At 39.9% G+C, this 19,612-nt stretch overlaps 1 protein-coding gene across 1 annotated transcript in view; it reads left to right on the forward strand.

Annotated features, from left to right (window-relative positions):
* COL4A3 (collagen type IV alpha 3 chain) overlaps positions 1-9,250 on the forward strand; it is a 148,866-nt gene extending 139,616 nt beyond the window's left edge. Inside the window, exons 48-52 of the mRNA XM_025404399.1 lie at positions 1,829-2,035; positions 3,343-3,520; positions 3,648-3,762; positions 5,224-5,396; positions 6,253-9,250. Of these exons, the coding sequence (XP_025260184.1) occupies positions 1,829-2,035; positions 3,343-3,520; positions 3,648-3,762; positions 5,224-5,396; positions 6,253-6,337 (758 nt within the window). The 3' untranslated portion in view covers positions 6,338-9,250. The remainder of the gene's footprint in view (positions 1-1,828; positions 2,036-3,342; positions 3,521-3,647; positions 3,763-5,223; positions 5,397-6,252) is intronic.
* Positions 9,251-19,612: the final 10,362 nt, after the last annotated feature.

Here is a 19,612-nt window from a genome sequence, read left to right on the forward strand (position 1 = left end):
TATTATCTATAGGAGTGGTACATAAGTACGTAGCTAGAAAAATATTACCTTGGTATGCGTAGAAGAGCAACTTAGTATCCTTTTTTAAGAAAGCCATCTTTTAAAAATGCCATTCTTCATGGTGGCGGGTGCCTGTAATCCCAGCTACTTGGGAGGCTGAGGCAGGAGAATCGCTTGAACCTGGGAGGTGGAGGTTGCAGTGAGCCGAGATCACACGACTGCAGTCCAACCTGGGTGACAGAGTGAGTGAGACGCTGTCTCAAAAAAAAAAAAGCCATTCTTGAATAGAATTCAACAATTCATGTGTGTCATGAAAAGAGGCCTCTTACATATAGTGTTTTATTCTGAACATATGCTGTATGTGTCAGTTTGACACCTGGATCAACATCTACCTTCTGCAAACGTTTCAAAGCACTCCTCTGGAAACTACCTTGATGTTCAAATCTTCTACTTTTAGCATTTGGGGCTTTTACAAATTTCTGTGGGAAGTCCTGACTTCTGAGTCAGGACTAAACTGTGACAATGCCTGACTCCCAGGGGCATGGATGTTTGTGGACAACAAAACTAATTCCTGTGATGATGTAGGCCCAAAGTCTAACCGGCTCTGTTTTCTCTGTGCTTCCTTAGGACCCTAAAGAACCATGGCCCAAGTCTGGTTGGGGAGGGAGTCAGTACAGTGGCTGCACAAATGGATGGGGGTGAGGAGGTGGAAACCAATGCCAATACCATAAATAATAGCTGTTCAATGAAAGAAAGGAGAAGGAAGTTCAAGAGGAAGGGAAGAGGCCGGGCACGGTGGCTCAAGCCTGTAATCCCAGCACTTTGGGAGGCCGAGACGGGCGGATCACGAGGTCAGGAGATCGAGACCATCCTGGCTAACACAGTGAAACCCCGTCTCTACTAAAAAATACAAAAAACTAGCCGGGCGAGGTGGCGGGCGCCTGTAGTCCCAGCTACTCGGGAGGCTGAGGCAGGAGAATGGCGTAAATCCGGGAGGCGGAGCTTGCAGTGAGCCGAGATCCGGCCACTGCACTCCAGCCTGGGCGACAGAGCGAGACTCCGCCTCAAAAAAAAAAAAAAAAAAAAAAGAGGAATGGAAGAGAGAACAGCTCACAGGTCCTTATCTAGAACATGACAAGTGTGGATTAGCCTTGTCCAACTCCGTATTCCAAAGTATAGAAAGTCTTTCTCCACAGGGAGAAAAATGTACAGAAACCATTTACTTTGTTTTTAACTCATATAAATAAAATAAATTAACCCTTATTACAGTGTTTAAAAAAAAAAAAAAAAAAAGCCTTCTCTTCTTACTTTCCTAACAAATTGATCAAAACTTTCTTGAAGTTTGAACCTTTAAAAAGAGCTTTCAGTGTTTTCTGCAATTGTTTATTGTAGACAATGTTGCAATAATTTGTGAATTTATCAAAACCATAAGTAATTTATTATGATCTACTTGAATAGACTTTAAGTTGTAGATATTGGATTTTTCCCCCATCACATTGTAGGAGGATTCATTCATGTATTCATAAAAAACATACATAAGACCTTACCAGATGCAGGCAGGCCACTGTGCCAGGCCTCACAGAGGAATTCAAAGATAAAGACCTGATCTCAAAAAACTCATCAGATTTTCACACAAAGATTGATAAGAAGAGGCACTGTGTGATAAACTGTTTAACATTTAATAATACTGTTTGGCCATTTTTATAAGCCACACTTCTCCAGGATTTCTTTCAATATATGGGACTCAACATATATTTAAATTAGTACTTTGAAAAAACGAGTTTAAGATTTTGTGTGTGTTGCAACATTCAGAATGTGTTTTTTGAAGGACCACCTGGATCAGATGGATTGCCAGGTTTGAAAGGAAAACGTGGAGACAGTGGATCACCTGCAACCTGGACAAGAGGCTTTGTCTTCACCCGACACAGTCAAACCACAGCAATCCCTTCATGTCCAGAGGGGACCGCGCCACTCTACAGTGGGTTTTCTTTTCTCTTTGTACAAGGGAATGAACGAGCCCACGGACAAGACCTCGGTAATGTCCCAGTCCCATCTGCCAGTTGTGTTGTTCCACATGCAGATTGTAAATCTTTATAGCCTAGGATGCTTCCCTCTGAAGTTAAGTGTAAACAACCTTGAGTATCTTCTGGCACTTTTTAAGAGAGCAAATAAAACAACACTGACCTAATTTTCATTCTGGAATGTAAAATGCTGGAAGGAGCCTAGCTCAGGAATGCCAGCCTAGCTCCTCCCATTCAGTGCAAACAATTTGCCCCTAAAACCCCCTAAACCACCTGTCTGCATTTATCTTTTTGGTGTTTTTTCTTTTTCTTTTTCTTTCTTTTTTTTTTTTTTTTTAGACAGGGTCTCACTTTTATCACCCAGGCTGGAGTGCAGTGGTGCAACACGGCTCACTGCAGCCTCAACATCCCAGGCACAAGCAATTCTCCCACCTCAGACTCCTGAATGGCTGGGACTACAGGCATATGCCACTATATCCAGCTAATTTTTTTGATTTTCAGTAGAGACGAGGTCTGGCTATGTTTTCAAGGTTTGTCTTAAACTCTTGAGCTCAAGTAATCCTCCCTCCTCAGCCTCCCAAAGTGCTGGGATTACAGGTGTGAGCCACCATGCCCAGCCCACCCGTTTGCTTTTTAATCTCACAAATAATAGCTTTTCTAAACCTTTATCTGGTTATTAGCTATTACGTACATATGAATAAGTGGGAATACTTTGAAGCAAAAACACTATCCCAGCTGACCTATGCTAGCCCCCATGTTCTAGATCGATTAGAAAGAGCCACAGGGGGGCGGGCGCGGTGGCTCAAGCCTGTAATCCCAGCACTTTGGGAGGCCGAGACTGGCAGATCACGAGGTCAGGGGTTCGAGACCATCCTGGTTCAGTAGAAACCCTGTCTCTACTAAAAAATTACAAAAAATCTAGCCGGGTGAGGTGGCGGGCGCCTGTAGTCCCAGCTACTCAGGAGGCTGAGGCAGGAGAATGGCGTAAACCCGGGAGGCGGAGCTTGCAGTGAGCTGAGATCCGGCCACTGCACTCCAGCCTGGGCGACAGAGAGAGACTCCGTCTCAAAAAAAGAAAAAAAAAAAAAAAAAAGAAAGAGCCACAGGAAGTATTAAAGGTGGCAGAAAGAAGATTTGTTTGCCTATTGGATCTTTGATTTCTATCAGTATGAAAACTTCTCAATACTACACTTTGCAGATAACTCTTGTGTTGTCTTTGTCCAGCTTTTGCTACAGGTTACGTTTTAATTAGCTTCTCTCTAGCGATGCCGAAAATAACTTTAACTTACTGAAAGTGATACTCAGTCTGATGTTTCATTAGGAACTCTGGGCAGCTGCCTGCAGCGATTTACCACAATGCCATTCTTATTCTGCAATGTCAATGATGTATGTAATTTCGCATCTCGAAATGATTATTCATACTGGCTGTCAACACCAGCTCTGATGCCAATGAACATGGCTCCCATTACTGGCAGGGCCCTTGAGCCTTATATAAGCAGGTAAAAATCCAATCCCCTAGTTTTACAATGGGACCAAGTGAATCACTTCCCTTGTAATGGAATGTAAGGCAGCACATCACAGTGCAGAAAGTGGCAATGCTGCCATAGTCTTTGTTTCATGTTACAGATGCACTGTTTGTGAAGCTCCTGCGATCGCCATAGCCGTTCACAGCCAAACCACTGACATTCCTCCATGTCCTCACGGCTGGGTTTCTCTCTGGAAAGGATTTTCATTCATCATGGTGAGGAGAAAAGGAACAGGAGTTTTATAGTAAAGTACCCGTAGAATGTTACATTATGCTGGGTAAAATGTGGTTCCCAGGGTCAATGCTGCCTGATGTCAGTGGGTGCAACATGCCATAGACATTTCCTTGAAAATCTATAAATACACTTTTTTTTCTTTACTTCTGGTAAATAATGGAGTATTAAAAAAAAGACTTCTCAGAAGGAGATTACCTACAAATTCTCTTATGAAATTTAGGTGAATAGTAGCTGCCATTGATTGATAATGGAATCCCTCTTTTTTTATTATTTTTATCTTTTGAGACAGAGTCTCACTCTGTCACCCAGGCTGGAGTGCAGTGGAGTGATTTTGGCTCACTGCAACCTCTGCCTCCCAGGTTCAAGTGATTCTCCTGCCTCGGCCTGCTGAGTAGCTGAGATTACAGGTGTGTGCCACCACGCCCAGCTAATTTTTGTATTTTGGGTTGTTTGTTTTGTTTTTTTAGTAGAGACAGGGTTTCACCATATTGCCCAGGCTGGTCTCAAACTCCTGACCTCCAGTGATCTACCCAACTCAGCCTCCCAAAGTGCTGGGATTACAGGCATGAGTCACTGCACCCAGCCTGGAATGCCTATTTTTTATAAGATAACTGCTTTATATACATTCTCTGTAATTTTTATGAAAACTCTGATAGGTAATTTCTATCATCTACAGTTTTACAAACAAGAATGAAGTACTTTCCCAAGGTCTTACAACTATTTAGTGGAAAAGCTAGGATCTGTACCCAGGTCTGTCTGCTCCAAAATCTGTGCCCCTTTCACATTCATACAGAGATAAAAGCAAAGAAAGACAGTCTTTTAAAGAAAAAACTGTCAGATGTAAATGCTAGTGAAGAAGTCTATGGAATGGCCATGTGTGACTGTGAAGACTGTCATAGCTGCACACAGGTGGTTCTTTCTTTTTTCTTTTTCTTTTTTTCTTGAGACAGAATCTCCCTCTGTCGCCCAGGCTGGAGTGCAGTGGCGCAATCCTGGCTCACTGCAATCTCCACCTCCGGGCTCAATGCAATCTCTGCCTCCAGGGTTCAAGCAATTCTCTTGCCTCAGCCTCCTGAGTAGCTTGGACTACAGGCACACGCCACCATGCCAGCTAATTTTTGTATTTTTAGTACAGACATAGTTTCACTATGTTAGCCAGGCTGGCCTCAAACTCCTGACCTGAAGTGATCTGCCTGCCTAGGCCTCCCAAAGAGTGAGCTGGGATTACAGGCGTGAGAGCTGGGATTCCAGGCATGAGTCACTGCGCCTGGCCACATAGGTGGTTATTTCTAATCTGTAGCATCACTGATGATCATTCCTTCCCCTTCTTTACTCACAGTTGCCCATTCATTCAAAAAAAAAAAAAAAAAAAAAAAGTAGAGAATTGAACATTTGAACCCCAGTGGACAGAGTGTTTACTCAGATTTTTTAAATTGTGGTAGTTCACAAGTGCAGGTTCTGAGGGCACCGGGCAAGCACTGGCCTCCCCCGGCTCCTGCCTGGAAGAATTCCGAGCCAGCCCGTTTCTAGAATGTCATGGAAGAGGAACGTGCAACTACTATTCAAATTCCTACAGTTTCTGGCTGGCTTCATTAAACCCAGAAAGAATGTTCAGGTAACTATTCACCATCAAGCTGAATCTGATGACTCAATTTCAGAACTGTTGAAAGTTGCCTGTGTTCTCGGGTCAAGGAGTGGCCATGATTTTGTACTACTGTGCCAATAAAGACAAAATCAGTGTTTTGTCATTACTAAACACATTTAACATTTGTATATAAATTTAGAGTAAATTACTTGGTGCAATCACACTAAATGATCTCTCATCTGAATTTACTGTATTGAAAGACTTGCGAATAATGTGGATTATTTAAAGGGTGGGAGTAGTTTTTATTACATAAAAGATGATCTGTAAGTTTTCATCAAGGCTTATGTTTCTTTAATGCTGCTGAAATATGACTAAAATTATAAAATGCCACCATATATGCCTTTTCAGAAATATACTTCTTCCATAAAGATAAATAGTCCTATAATAAATTTCTTTCTTTCTTTTTTTTTTCTTTTTTTTTGAGACAGTCTTGCTCTGTTGCCCAGGCTGGAGTGCAGTGGCACAATCTGACGATCTGGGCTCACTGGAACCTCCACTTTCCAGGTTTAAGTGATTCTCCTGCCTCAGCCTCCTGAGTAGCTGGGATTATAGAAGGCGTATGCCATGACACCTGTCTAATTTTTGTGTTTTTAGTAGAGATGGGGTTTCACCATGTTAGCCAGGCTGGTCTCAAACTCCTGACCTCAAGTGAACCTCCCACCTCAGCCTCCCAAAGTGCTAGGATTACAGGCATGAGCCACCACGCCCGGCCCTGTAATAAATTTCAAAATAGTGACAATATTCATTAATAAAACTCAAACTCAGCAAAAATTCCCTTTTATGCATAAATCAATGAGGGGTTTTTTTTGGTTTGTTTTTATTTCAGAAAGCCTATTCCATCAACTGTGAAAGCTGGAGAATTAGAAAAAATAATAAGTCGCTGTCAGGTGTGCATGAAGAAAAGACACTAAAGCTAAAAAAGACAGCAGAACTGCTATTTTTCATCCTAAGGAACAAAGTAATGACAGAGCATGCTTTTATTTAGGTATTTTTCTTTAACCAAACAATATTGCTCCATGGTGACTCAGTACAAAGTTTCAATTTGTTTCCCCACAGAACAAAGCAGTTCTTTCAAGTCAGTTCTGTGATCTGGGTCTCCAATCTGTGCTGTTTCAAAGTTCCCTGTGGCAAAGCAGCAACTATTCACAAAATAACACCAAAAGTCTATTCCACTTACATCCAAGGCACTGTCACTATGGTGATTGTATGAAGTTTGAATGCTACAAGTTATGAAATATTTGGCCCACTGGATTCCCACATTTGTCCTCCTCCTGTCTTTAAGACTCAGGGAGGCTAAATCAGCATTTGATTGCCCCACCACCCCTTCATGAAACTTCAGACCCTGGGTAGGGGAAGAGAAGGGGGCATGTGGTATCCTGGAGCATTGTGTATAGAACTGGACTTTCAGACCTGCTGAGGACCGTAAGGCCTGATTGGAACACAGAACTGAACTCAGGTTCATAGATTTTCTAGGAATGTTTCAAACATGCCCACTGCTAAGGGCAAAAGGGGGATTCCCTGATGGAACCATAATACTGTTGGAAATACTGTATGGTTTTGTTTTGTTGGTTTTTAAAGATTTTTTTGTTTATTAAATTCGTTTCACTGTAGCTCTAAAATCTGCTTGTATTCAAAGCATATACAATTTTCCCCCTTAGTGAATTAGTTTTAAAAGGATATTGTTATATACATACTATGAAATATATATAACTTTAACTTCTCTTTTACCAGCATACCCACACAAATAACAAGAATACTACTTATGAAATGTGTACTTTATCCTCATCCCATAAATGTTGGTGCATATCTTATGTAAAGGAGCAGTTCAATAATCCACGAATGAACTTAAGGCATTTGTTGGTTTATCAGACTCAGAATCTATTTTTTCATTGCTCTGAATATGTCATCACTCTAGGTTTTACAGATTTATTCCTTTGTTACTTCTCTAATTCTTCCTTTGTTTAAAAAAAAAAAAGCAACACTTTTTATGTCATATATTCTTACAAACCATATTGAAAGAGTCCATTGTTTAAAAATCTTAATGTATCAAACTGTATAATTTGGCTGCTGTATGTCTTAAAACCCACTTTTCAAGGTGTTGATACATTCCCAAGGTTACTTAATTCAACTTAACAATCATGTTATTCAGCACCAAGCATGTCCCAGACACTACTAACCTACAGAGATGCTAAGAGAAAAAAGAGACTTGTTTCTGATCTAATATCCCAGAAAAAGTAACTCATTGCTCTGTTAAGAATCTCACATATACAAGTAGCTTCCCTCCCCTCTTGTTTTTTCTTCCTTTTCACTGCTGTTATATTTCATTATGATAATTCAGCAAGCCCAAGTAAAGGTTAAAAATAAGGTCTATGGCTAGGGAAACCCAGGGCTTCTAGTTTCTCCTAGAAAAGCCAAGAGAAGATAAGGTCTGAATAATAGCAGAAAAAACAAGATCTACAAAACATTAAACTAGTGTTATACTTGATGATAACACTATTTGATGAGTCTTAGAGTCCAGACACCAAGAGACAAAGCTTTGAAGATGCTTCCTGATCTACCTAGGTGGAGTTGGTGGTGCTGATATTTAACTTCAGGCTACTGCTTCAATCTCAATTGCTTTGTAAGTGAAAAACGTGACCTAGAGGACAGCATAGACTATGGCCGTGGCTCACATGGTTTACATCCTTCACTGCTCATGTGTTTGCTGTCAAGCCATTTTTACATCTCAACTAAGATATGAAGCATTTCACTTATTTAGATTCACTTAACAAATAAATTTTTCTGCTTTAAAAATGTCCCATGATCCCAAGTGTACTATAGCGGCATATGGAGCTAGCTAATCTCTACAAACCTACCGTAGGCCAGTAGTTCTCAAAGTGCGGTCCCTGGAAGAGCAGCATCAGCATCATCTGGGAACTTGTCACAGATGCAGATTCTAGGGACCACTCCAGACCTACAGAATCCGAAACTCTTGGGGGAGGGCCCGAAATATCTATGTTTTACCAAGCCCACCACATGATTCTGATGTACTCTAAATACTGAGAAAACCTGTTCTAGACAAATACCCAAGCAACAACTCTACAGGCAGTTACCCAGTACGGCTGGCTACAGCTGCTCCATCCATGTCTCTATTTAAAGTTCAAACTCACAGATGACTCTAAGGTCATCTACTTTTACTCATAAGTAAAAGCTCTAGACTGGTGCTAATGTCAAACCACTGGCCTCCACTCAGGCCTCCATCTTCTCATGCCCTCTTATCAGTATTTAACTTCTGAGGAAGACAAGTGATGCTAAGACCTGAAATTTCAATGAAGCCATATGAACAGCTGTTCAGTCGTACTTCTAAGACTTTACTTAGAAGTACTTCAGGACTAAGTTATAGCTCATATGCATTATTTTCCAGATAGCTTATGAGTAGCTTACACAAGTATGAAGATTTAATATTACAGATAAAATGTAAACTGTTTCTTTAAAATTGGGGCTTCAACTTTGGAATTTCACAGTGTGCTAAAATAACAGATTTCTCAGAAGTCTTTCAGCAAGATAAATATTATTAAGTAACTTATTTATGAAAGTATTAAAATAATGCTTACATTTGAATTTGATGGCTAACTTACAAAGATTTTCTATGTATCAAATGTAACTTACTGCTACTAAACTTAATATTTACTCTATCACCAAATGAAATATATTTAAAATATATTGAATATTTTATATTGTTATATCCTGACAAGATTATAATATTTTAATGTACTAATATTTCTGTAATTATATCTAAAATATTATTTTATTGTATTGCCTAAGAATAAACATTTTTTAAATTGAAACTGGTCCTTTTTTTTCAAAATGGAAATAATTTTTTTTTGGATTGTAAGAATAACAGATGTTCACTGTAAAAAGAATAGACAATACAGAAGTTATGAAGAAGAATACAAAAATGGCCATGATCTATCAGGAGAAACCCACCCCCGATATTCAATGTGGGTCCTTTTCTATTTTCCCTAAGTGTCAGCTGGTCTGAGAAATAAAGCAAAAGAGTACAAAAGAGAGAAATTTTAAAGCTGGGTATCCGGAGGAGACATCACAAGTTGGCAGGTTCCATGATGCCCCCTGAGCCATAAAACCAGCAAGTTTTTATTAGCAATTTTCAAAAGGCAGGGAGTGTACGAATAGGGTGTGGGTCACAGAGATTACATGTTTCAAGGGCAACAAAAGATCACAAGGCAGGAGGTCAGGGCGAGATCACAAGGTCAGGGTGAAACTAGAATTACTAATGAACTTCCATGTCCCGCTGTGCACCCATTGTCATTGATAAACAAGGTTCAAGAGCAGAGAATCGGTCTGACCAGAATTTATTAGGCAGGAATTTCCTCATCCTAATAAGCCTGGGAGTGCTATGGGAGACTGGGGCTTATTTCATCCCTTATCTACAACCATAAAAGATAGACATTTCCAAAGTGGCCATTTCAGAGGCCTCCCGTTAGGAACACATTCTCTTTCTCAGGGATGTTCCTTGCTGAGAAAAAGAATTCAGCAATATTTCTCCTATTTGCTTTTGAAAGAAGAGAAATATGGCTCTGTTCCGCCTGGCCCACAGGCAGCCAGACTTTAAGGTTATCTCCCTTGTTCCCTGAACATTGCTGTTACCCTGTTCTTTTTTAAAGGTGCCCAGATTTCATATTGTTTAAACAATTTGTACAGTTAAAGCAATCATCACAAGGTCCTGAGGCGACATTCATCCTCAGCTTACAAACATGATGGGATTAAGAGATTAAAGCAAAGTCAGGCACAGGAAATCACAAGAGTATTGATTGGTGAAGTGATAAGTGTCCATGAAATCTTCACAATTTAGATTTCAGATTCTGCAGTAAAGACAGGTGTAAGAAATTATAAAAGTATTAATTTGGGGAACTAATAAATGTCCATGAAATCTTCACAACTTAAGCAACTTATGTTCTCCTGCCATGGCTTCAGTCAGTCCCTCCGTTTGGGGTCCCTGACTTCCCGCAACAATGATCTAATCCTCACTCCCTTCCAAGATAAGTGATAAATCTATTTTTAAACAGAAATAAGATAAGAGCATGCTATTTTGTCAACAGGTTTTTTTTTTTTTTTTTTTTGAGACAGAGTCTCGCTTTGTCCCCAAGGCTGGAGTGCAGTGGCACGATCTCAGCTCACTGCAAGCTCCACCTCCCGGGTTCACACCATTCTCCTGCTTCAGCCTCCAAGTAGCTGGGACTATAGGCGCCCGCCACCATGCCTGGCTAACTTTTTAAATTTTTAATAGAGATAGGGTTTCACCATGTTGGCCAGGCTGGTCTCGAACTCTTGACCTCAAGTGATCCACCCGCCTAGGCCTCCCAAACTACCAGGATTACAGTCATGAGCCACATGCCCAGCCTATATTTTGCATATTAAAAACCTTTTTTTTTTTTTTTACCAGCTCTCTACATTTGAAATTTTATGAATTGTTTTCCTTGAATGAGGAGTATTTGTATTATAAATGGGAAACATGTATCAAAATATATGACCCATGATTTCTGTAATCTGTATGCTTTTCTTATTGATTTGTAAAGACTCCTTAAATACCTCAATAGAAAAATAAGCAAAGATGTGATTAGGCCCTTCACAGGAAAACAGGCAATCATCAAAATACTTCTTTAATTAAAAAAAAAACACTAATTAAAAGTGACAAATATTCTGCCTCACTGCAATGAGATAGGCAAAGATGTAAAACATGGCTTCAGCCAGTCCCTCCATTCAGGGTTGCTGACTTCCCGATCTCCTGACCTCGTGATCCACCTGTCTCGGCCTCCCAAAGTGCTGATTACAGGCGTGAGTCACTGCGCCCAGCCTTTTTTGTCACCAGGTTTTTAAAAACTTAGTACATAGTGGGCACATTTTCACACTAACAGACAAGAACTAATCATCACTTGCACCACAGTTCATTGTATGGGTTTATAACCTAAGACAATCAATCCCCAATTGACAGACATTTAATTTAGGTATATTATAGACATATTGTACCTATGTCACCACAAGTTTGTCCAATTATTTCTTCAAGATAAATCACTAGAAGGAACACTGTAGAGTCAAAGGTCTCACACAATCTTAGGCTTTTGAAATATATACAAAAATGCTCTCCAGAAAGGCTGCTAGAATTTTCAGCTGCATCAACCATGTAATGAAAACACTCATTTCCCTATTAATTTACCAATATTGAATACTGCTGTTCTTTTACATCTTTGCCTATCTCATTGCAGTGAGGCAGAATATTTGTCACTTTTAATTAGTGGTTTGTTTTTTTTTAATTAAAGAAGTATTGTGATGATTGCCTATTTTCCTGTGAAGGGCCTAATCACATCTTTGCTCATTTTTCTATTGAGGTATTTAAGGAGTCTTTACAAGTCAGTAAGAAAAGCATACAGATTACAGAAATCATGGGTCATATATTTTGATACTTGTTTCCCATTTATAGTACAAATACTCCTTACTCAAGGAAAACAATTCATAAAATTTCAAATGTAGAGAGCTGGTGAAAAAAAAGGCTTTTAATATGCAAAATATAGGCTGGGCATGGTGGCTCATGGCTGTAATCCCAGCACTTTGGGAGGCCTAGGCGGGTGGATCACTTGAGGTCATGAGTTCAAGACCAGCCTGGCCAACATGGTGAAACTCCATCTCTACTAAAAATACAAACATTAGCTGGGCGTGGTGGCAGATACTGTAATCCCAGCTACTTGGGAGGCTGAGGCAGAGGAATCGCTTGAACCTGGGAGGCAAATGTTGCAGTGAGCCGAGGTCACGCCACTGCACTCCAGCCTGGACAACAGAGAGAGACTCTGTCTTAAAATATATATACATGCAAAATATGAAATATCATAGAGAACTTTCATGCTGCATTAAATGGCAATAATGATATAATCAAGGGAAGAAATGGAACGAATAGTGATCCTGGGTAATAATTCTAAGAAGACCAAGAAAATTGTTGCTCACATAAATACTTCAGAAACACTGTCACCTATTGTCATAGGTGGGCCAAAAAAATCTAATTTGAAAACACTTTGAGTAAAAAAGTACTAATCCATTTCGATGAACTTACTTTTACTTCGAGTAAGTCAAAAAGGAATGTTGTGTTTGAGCACATTCTCCATTTATAAGCTCGTTTGGAAAGAAAAATTTTGATTATGCTCTAATGGATTCTTAGCAATCTATTGGCAGGAGACTGACGAAAAAGTGATTGCCTCCTTCAATTGGTGCCATTGGCATCTAACTCATCTCACCCTAATCCCAGCTCTACCTATTAGAAATTAACAGATAAGCAAACACAGAGGAAAATGTAAATTGGTTTTTAATAACCAGGCTAAACTTAAATATTTAGATAAATATGATCCTTCCTAGGATTTTGCAGGCTCCATGTTTTTTCTAAAAATGCTGACTGTGGCCGGGCGCGGTGGCTCAAGCCTGTAATCCCAGCACTTTGGGAGGCCGAGACGGGCGGATCACGAGGTCAGGAGATCGAGACCATCCTGGCTAACACGGTGAAACCCCGTTTCTACTAAAAAATACAAAAAAAAAAAAAAAAACTAGCCGGGCGCGGTGGCGGGCGCCTGTAGTCCCAGCTACTTGGGAGGCTGAGGCGGGAGAATGGCGTGAACCCGGGAGGCGGAGCTTGCAGTGAGCTGAGATCTGACCACTGCACTCCAGCCTGGGCAGCAGAGCGAGACTCCGTCTCAAAAAAAAAAAAAAAAAAATGCTGACTGCTCAAAACCTTTTTAGAATGATTGCTTTGGAATTGTAGTATCTTCAATTCCAATTTTTGAGCCAAACAAGGAGCTAGGTCTCATTATTTTATATCTGAGACCTACAACATGCTTAATACGTTTGGCTCCACAGCATACACTTAGATGAGTGAGACACAGACCTTGGTCTCAAGCATAGAGTTTACAATCTGGTAGGGGAAAATAAGACAAATACATGGATAACTTTAATACTAGACAGAACATGATTAAATGCTCTAAGGGACAACAAATACTGGTTCAAAAGTTGGAGGCCTCAGGAAAGAATTCATAAAAAGAGGAGATATTTTCAGTGGTCCTTTAAAGGCAGTTAGGATTTCAAGAAGCAGAAGATGGTCAGAAGCACAGTGGCATTCCATGTGGCAGAAACAGCACAAATGAAGCTAAGTAGTTAGGAAGAGATGAGGCAATCTCAGGGAACAATTAATGGTCAAGAATATATGATATATATTTATATACATACACAGTGGTAAATAAAGTAGCATGGCAGGAAGTTAAGACCATGTTGGGCAGGGTTTAGAATACCAGGTTGAACTTGTACTTCATTGATTGCTACTAGAGATTCAGTGAAGATTTTGAGCAAAAGAGTGGAATTACCATATAAACAATAACCTGGAAGATCCAATATTTAATATATGGTACTTGCTAGGCTATTTCATAGTTTCAAATGTTTTTTAAACATTACTGGATTGCTGTGATGAACTTTTGAATTGGAAGATAGCTATAAATCATCAATTTCCTTTGAAACTGGGGCTTCATATTTGAGATGCCACAATTTGTAAACATAGGTCCTATGTAGACCCAATGTCTAACAAGAATTGGAGAAAGAAAAATATTGGGGATGAGGAGGCCAGTTAAAAGGATAACAGCCCAGATGATGGGTGATCATCTAAGAGTAGGAACAGAACAGATAAAGCAGAAAGTTAGCATTGAAGAGGGAGAATCTAAAGGATGAAGGATACTAGGGAAAATAAACCATTTTACCAAAAAGACATATGTTCATCACAGCACTATTCACAATGGCAAAGACAGGGAATCAACCAAGACGCCCATTCACGGTGGATTAAAGAAATTGTGGTACATACACACCATGGAATACTACACAGCCATAAAAAAGGAAGAAATGATGTCCTTTGCAGCAACATGGATGCAGGTGGACCATTATCCTAAGTGAATTAACACAGATGCAGAAAACCAAACACCACATGTTCTCACTTAGAAGTGGGAGCTAAGCATTGGGTATACATGGACATAAAGATGGCAACAATAGACATTAGGAACTACTAGACGTGGGCGAGAGGGATGGGGGCAAGGGCTGAGAAATTACCTAGTGGGTATTATGCTCACTATCTGAGTGACAAGAACATTCATACCCTAAACCCTATACCTCATGGGTATACACAATATACCCATGTAACAAACCTGCACATTTACCCCTTGAATCTAAAATAAAAGTTGAATTAAAAAAAAAAAAAAGGATGGTGTGGCTGGGCGCAGTGGCTCATGCCTGTGATCCCAGCATTTTGGGAGGCCGATGCAGGTGGATCACCTGAGGTCAGGAGTCTGAGACCAGCCTGGCCAACACGGTGAAACCCCGTCTCTACTAAAAATACACACACACACAAAATTAGCTGGGTGTGGTGGTGGGTGTCTGTAATCCCAGCTACTCAGGAGGCTGAGGCTGGAGAATTGCTTGAAACCACAGGCAGAGGTTGCAGTGAGCCGAGATCCCTCTGTTGCACTCCAGCCTGGGCAACAAAAGTGAAACGCTGTCTCAAAAAAAAAAAAAAAAAAAAAAAAGGCATATATGGAAAGAAAGACAGATCTATGAGAAGGGATTTATTGTGAAAACTGGCTCATGCAATTCTGGAGGCTGAAAAATCCCACAATATGCTATCCACAAGCTAGAGAACCAGGAAAACTGGTAGCATGGCTGAGTTCAAGTTTGAAGACCTGAGAATGTGGGCACTACTCGTGCAAGTCCTGGAGTTCAAAGACTGGAGAATCTGTAGATCTCATGTTCAACGGCAAGAGAAGTGTCCCAGCTCCAGAAGAGAGAGGGCAAATTTGCCTTGCCTCTGCCTTTTTGTTCTTTATGGGCCCTCAACTGATTAACTAGTGACTACCCACATTGGTAAGAGCAGATCTTCCTTACTGAATTCCCTCATTAAAATGTCAATGTCTTCCAGCAACACTCTCACAGACATACCCAGAAATAAAGCTTTACCAGCTATCTGAGTATCCTTTAATACAGTCAAGTTGACACCTAAAATTAACCATCACATGGGACTTGGGTGACAGTGAAAGATAACTTCAGTACTTTGAACCCTGATGACTGGAAAAATAACCTGGCCATTAACTGAAAAAAAAAGGAATTCAGAAGATGGTATCTGGAGTGAGAAGAGTGGAAAAAATTTGAGTTAGAAACCCTGCTGGGATCAAAGCTCCAATGGCACATTTATGTAGAATTGGCTAGAAGCAGTACAACAGGGAAAGACTAGATGGATGAGATAACTTATATACCACCCTTTCCCACAAAACATTTGAGGCAACCATGGTTGCAAAAATAGTCAATGATGGATTAAAACATAAGACAGGAATGTCCACATTAATGGTGAAAAGAAGGAATATATATTATATATACATAAATACACTAAATATATATATACTAAATATAAATATATATTACATAAAATGAGGGAGTAGAGTTCCCTTATAAGGAAGAGAAAATGCCTTTTCTCTGAGAATTGTCTACTAGACAGTGTTAGGTACTTTGAGCACAACATTGTCTCATTTAATTTAACAAAAACCAAATGATGCAGGAAGATAAAGGACAATGAGGTTTATGGGAGAAGACATCGAGTTTGGTAATTGGATCACAATCTTCATTTGAAAGTTATTTCAAAATGTTTTTCTTTGAGGGGAGTACAGGATTAAAAGCCAAATTGTAAGTAACAAAGAAGTGGAAAGGTTAGTGGAAGCAGGAGGAACATCATTTCTAAAGTTTTTAAAGGTTATGATTATAGGTTGGTGCAAAAGTAATTGTGGTTTTTGCCATTGACAGTAATGGCAAACTGCAATTACCTTTGCACTGTTGATGAAAAAAGTCAAACTCCATAAAATATTTTTAGAAATTTATTTTGAGCCAAATATGAGTGACCATGGCCCATGACACAGTCTTCAGGAGGTCCTGAGAACATGTGCCCAAGGTGGTCGGGGTGCAGTTTGGCTTTCCATATTTTAGGGAGGCATGAGACATCAATCAAATATGTTTAAGAAATACATTTGTTTGGTTCAGAAAGGCGGGACAACTCAAAGTGGGGGCTTCCAGGCTATAGGTAAATTTAAACATTTTCTGGTTGACAATTGGTTGAGTTTATCTGAAGACCTGGGATCCACAGAAAGGAAATGTTCAGGTTAAGATAAAGGACTGTGGAGTCCCAGTTTTATTGTGCAGAAGAAGCTCTCAGCAGACTTTAGAGAGAGAGTAGGTTGTAAAATGTTTCTTATCAGAACTAAAAGGGTGCCTCGCTCTTAGCTGATTATCTCCTAGATCTGGAAAGGAAGGAAGGAAAACAAAGGGGAAAGGGGATTCTCTACAGAATGTGGATTTTTCCCACAAGAGACTTTGCAGGACAATTTCAAGGTATGGCAAGGAAATATATTTTGGGGTAAATTATTTTGATTTTCTTCCTTGTTATGCCAGAGTCAGATTGGAAAGTAAGTCATGATATATAGGGTTAAATAAAACCCATCTGATGTGAATTTATGGTTTGGAGGGCATGACTCCCCAAACCCCTTAGACAGGAATTTGGGCAAGATTAAAAAAATTGGAGCTTAGTCCTCAGAACCAACCTAATACATGATCTCCCAACTTGATCTCTATCTTCCCACAAAAGTTTGACTTGGAATGACTGATTATTCCTAAAATCAATCTATTCTTAAAGGCTTATTTGTCTCTGTAGGGTAGTTATAAGACTTAAAGAAAGAAGAGAGAAACACGAAAAGTTGCTCAACAGTCAAAGATAGGTTTATTTTGGAGAATAAACCTGAGAGGGGCTTCTGGCCGATTTCAGTCAGGAGCATTTTCTCTTACAGACTAAGAGTATTTAAGGGTTTAGAGTGAGAGAGCTTATCACAGGCTTGGACTGTTTCTGCGTGGAGGAGAAGTTTATCATGGGGTTGGAATGTCTCTGGTTGGAGGAGAAGGGTTATCTTGAGGCTGACATCACTCCAGTCAGAGGGAAGGTTATCTTGGGACGGGCATGTGTCTGGTGGGAGAGGGGTTTATCTTAGGGTTGGAATGTTTCTGGTTGGAGGTGTCATTTGTGGTTTATGGTCATACTGACATTAGCCATTAGGTTAATGCCCTTTGGGTTGGATTTAGGTGGTTTTTGGTCAAGCGACACTTTAAAACGGCAGGGCTTCTGCTCGGTCAATAGTAGGATATGCCAATCCAAAATACGGCACTTTGGCATAAAGATTATTTTCGAGTCAAAGGCACTTGAAAAAACAAAAGCAAATGCAAAAAGAGCACTGTGGCTTTCCTTTTTCCTTCCTGAAAGCAGGAGATAAAAATTCTGCATGAAAGGTGCCCTCCCTGTACAAGGAGGAAGGGAGATGTTCTCAACACCAGAGACACGGAGTCAAAGCTGAGCTGTATCTGCACAAATTTATGGATTTTTATTTTCACTTTGTTACAACAACCTTTATCTTCTTAGTCACTTCTGCATTAACTGCACTAACCCAAATTTGCTTGTTTTCTCACATTTTCACAATTTACTACTCTTTTTAGTCTTCCCTAGAAAAATGGAGATCCAAAAAGCACTTAGGGTCCAACTGTTAATTTGGGTCTCCATTTTTCTAGGGAAGGTTCCAATGTAAATGTAAAAATTACTAAATAAAAATTTGTATGCTTTCCTCCTGTTACGTTTTATGTCTCTATTTTACATCAGCGGAGACTAAGCTCTTGATTTTTTTTTTTTTTTTATCTTGCTCAAATTCCTATCTAAGGGGTCTAGGGAGTCATGCCCTACAATCCATAAATTCTCATCAGATGGCTTTTATTTAACCCTATATATTGTGACTTACTTTCCAATCTGACACTGGCATAACGAGACAAGAAACAAAATCAAAATATTTTACCCCAAAACATTGTTTTCAGTTTTTGACATATCTTGAAATGGCTCTGCAAAGCTGTCCTTTGTTGGGTGAAAATCTGCATCTACATAGAATTTCTATTAACATAGCTAGATGTTTCTTCCAGGTCCTCCCAATCCTAAACAGATTATGTAAGAGTCTAGCACCTTTTAAATATCTGAATAGGATAATTTGTCATTCATTGTCTGCAGCCACTATAAGACTTCAAAAGAACCTTGGTCTCCACAATCTTTTATTTTAATCTTAACATTTCCTTTCTATGGATCCCAGGTCTCCAAATGCCAACCAGAAAATGTTTAAATTTACCTACAGTCTAGAAGCTCCTGCTTTGAGTTCTCCCGCCTTTCTGAACCAAACCAATGTATTTCTTAAATTTATTTGATTGATGTCTCACGCCTCCCTAAAATATATAAAACCAAGCCGTTCCCCAACCACCTTGGACATATGTTCTCAGGACCTCCTGAGGGCTCTGTCACGGGCCATGGTCACTCATATTTGGCTCAGAATAAATCTCTTCAAATATTTTACAGAGTTTGACTCTTTTCCTCATCAGTTTAATTCTTAGGCCCAGCCAAGACCCCAAGAGGGAAGAGGAAATATTTCACTTTCCCTACACAAGAGTTAGGAAGCTCAAGAACGCAATTCAGAGGGCTTCCCAAATCATTTTGAAGAATGGTAAGATCTCTAAAGTATCAATTAGATCGCAGAGGAGTATGTAAGTCATGTGCACACCTTTAGGCGGTTGTGAAAACCAAGGCATATAAAATATTCCATTATTTGGCTTCAGTGCATTCCTAAGCTGACAAGCACGGTACCATTCTTCCCCGCTCTAAGCAAGGGCTTCCTGGGGGGAAGAGTCCGTGGTTGGGTGTTCAGAAGCAGAGAGCGCTCTCCCAAAGCTAAACGACGCTGCCAACTACTGTGAAACCTAACTTCCCCTCTCCTGGAATTCTCATGGAAGACAAGGTCTGATCATCTGAGGGCTTAAGAAGTATCAAATTGGAATGCATGGAATCACCGGCGGAGCTGATTTACATATGAGGATTCCTAAGCCTCACAGCACAGACATTTTGATGCTGATGGTCCTGAAATAGTTATTTTAACTGGCTACCGAAGGTTTACCTTGCAAACACCAGGTTCTTAAAGATTACAAAATCTAATAAAGCCGAAGTGTGAATTAAACTTAACCGCAAGAGCCGTCACCTGCTGTCAGCCCACAACAAAGAT

This window comes from Theropithecus gelada, chromosome 12 (genome assembly GCF_003255815.1).
Source record: "Theropithecus gelada isolate Dixy chromosome 12, Tgel_1.0, whole genome shotgun sequence".
Lineage (NCBI taxonomy): Eukaryota > Metazoa > Chordata > Mammalia > Primates > Cercopithecidae > Theropithecus > Theropithecus gelada.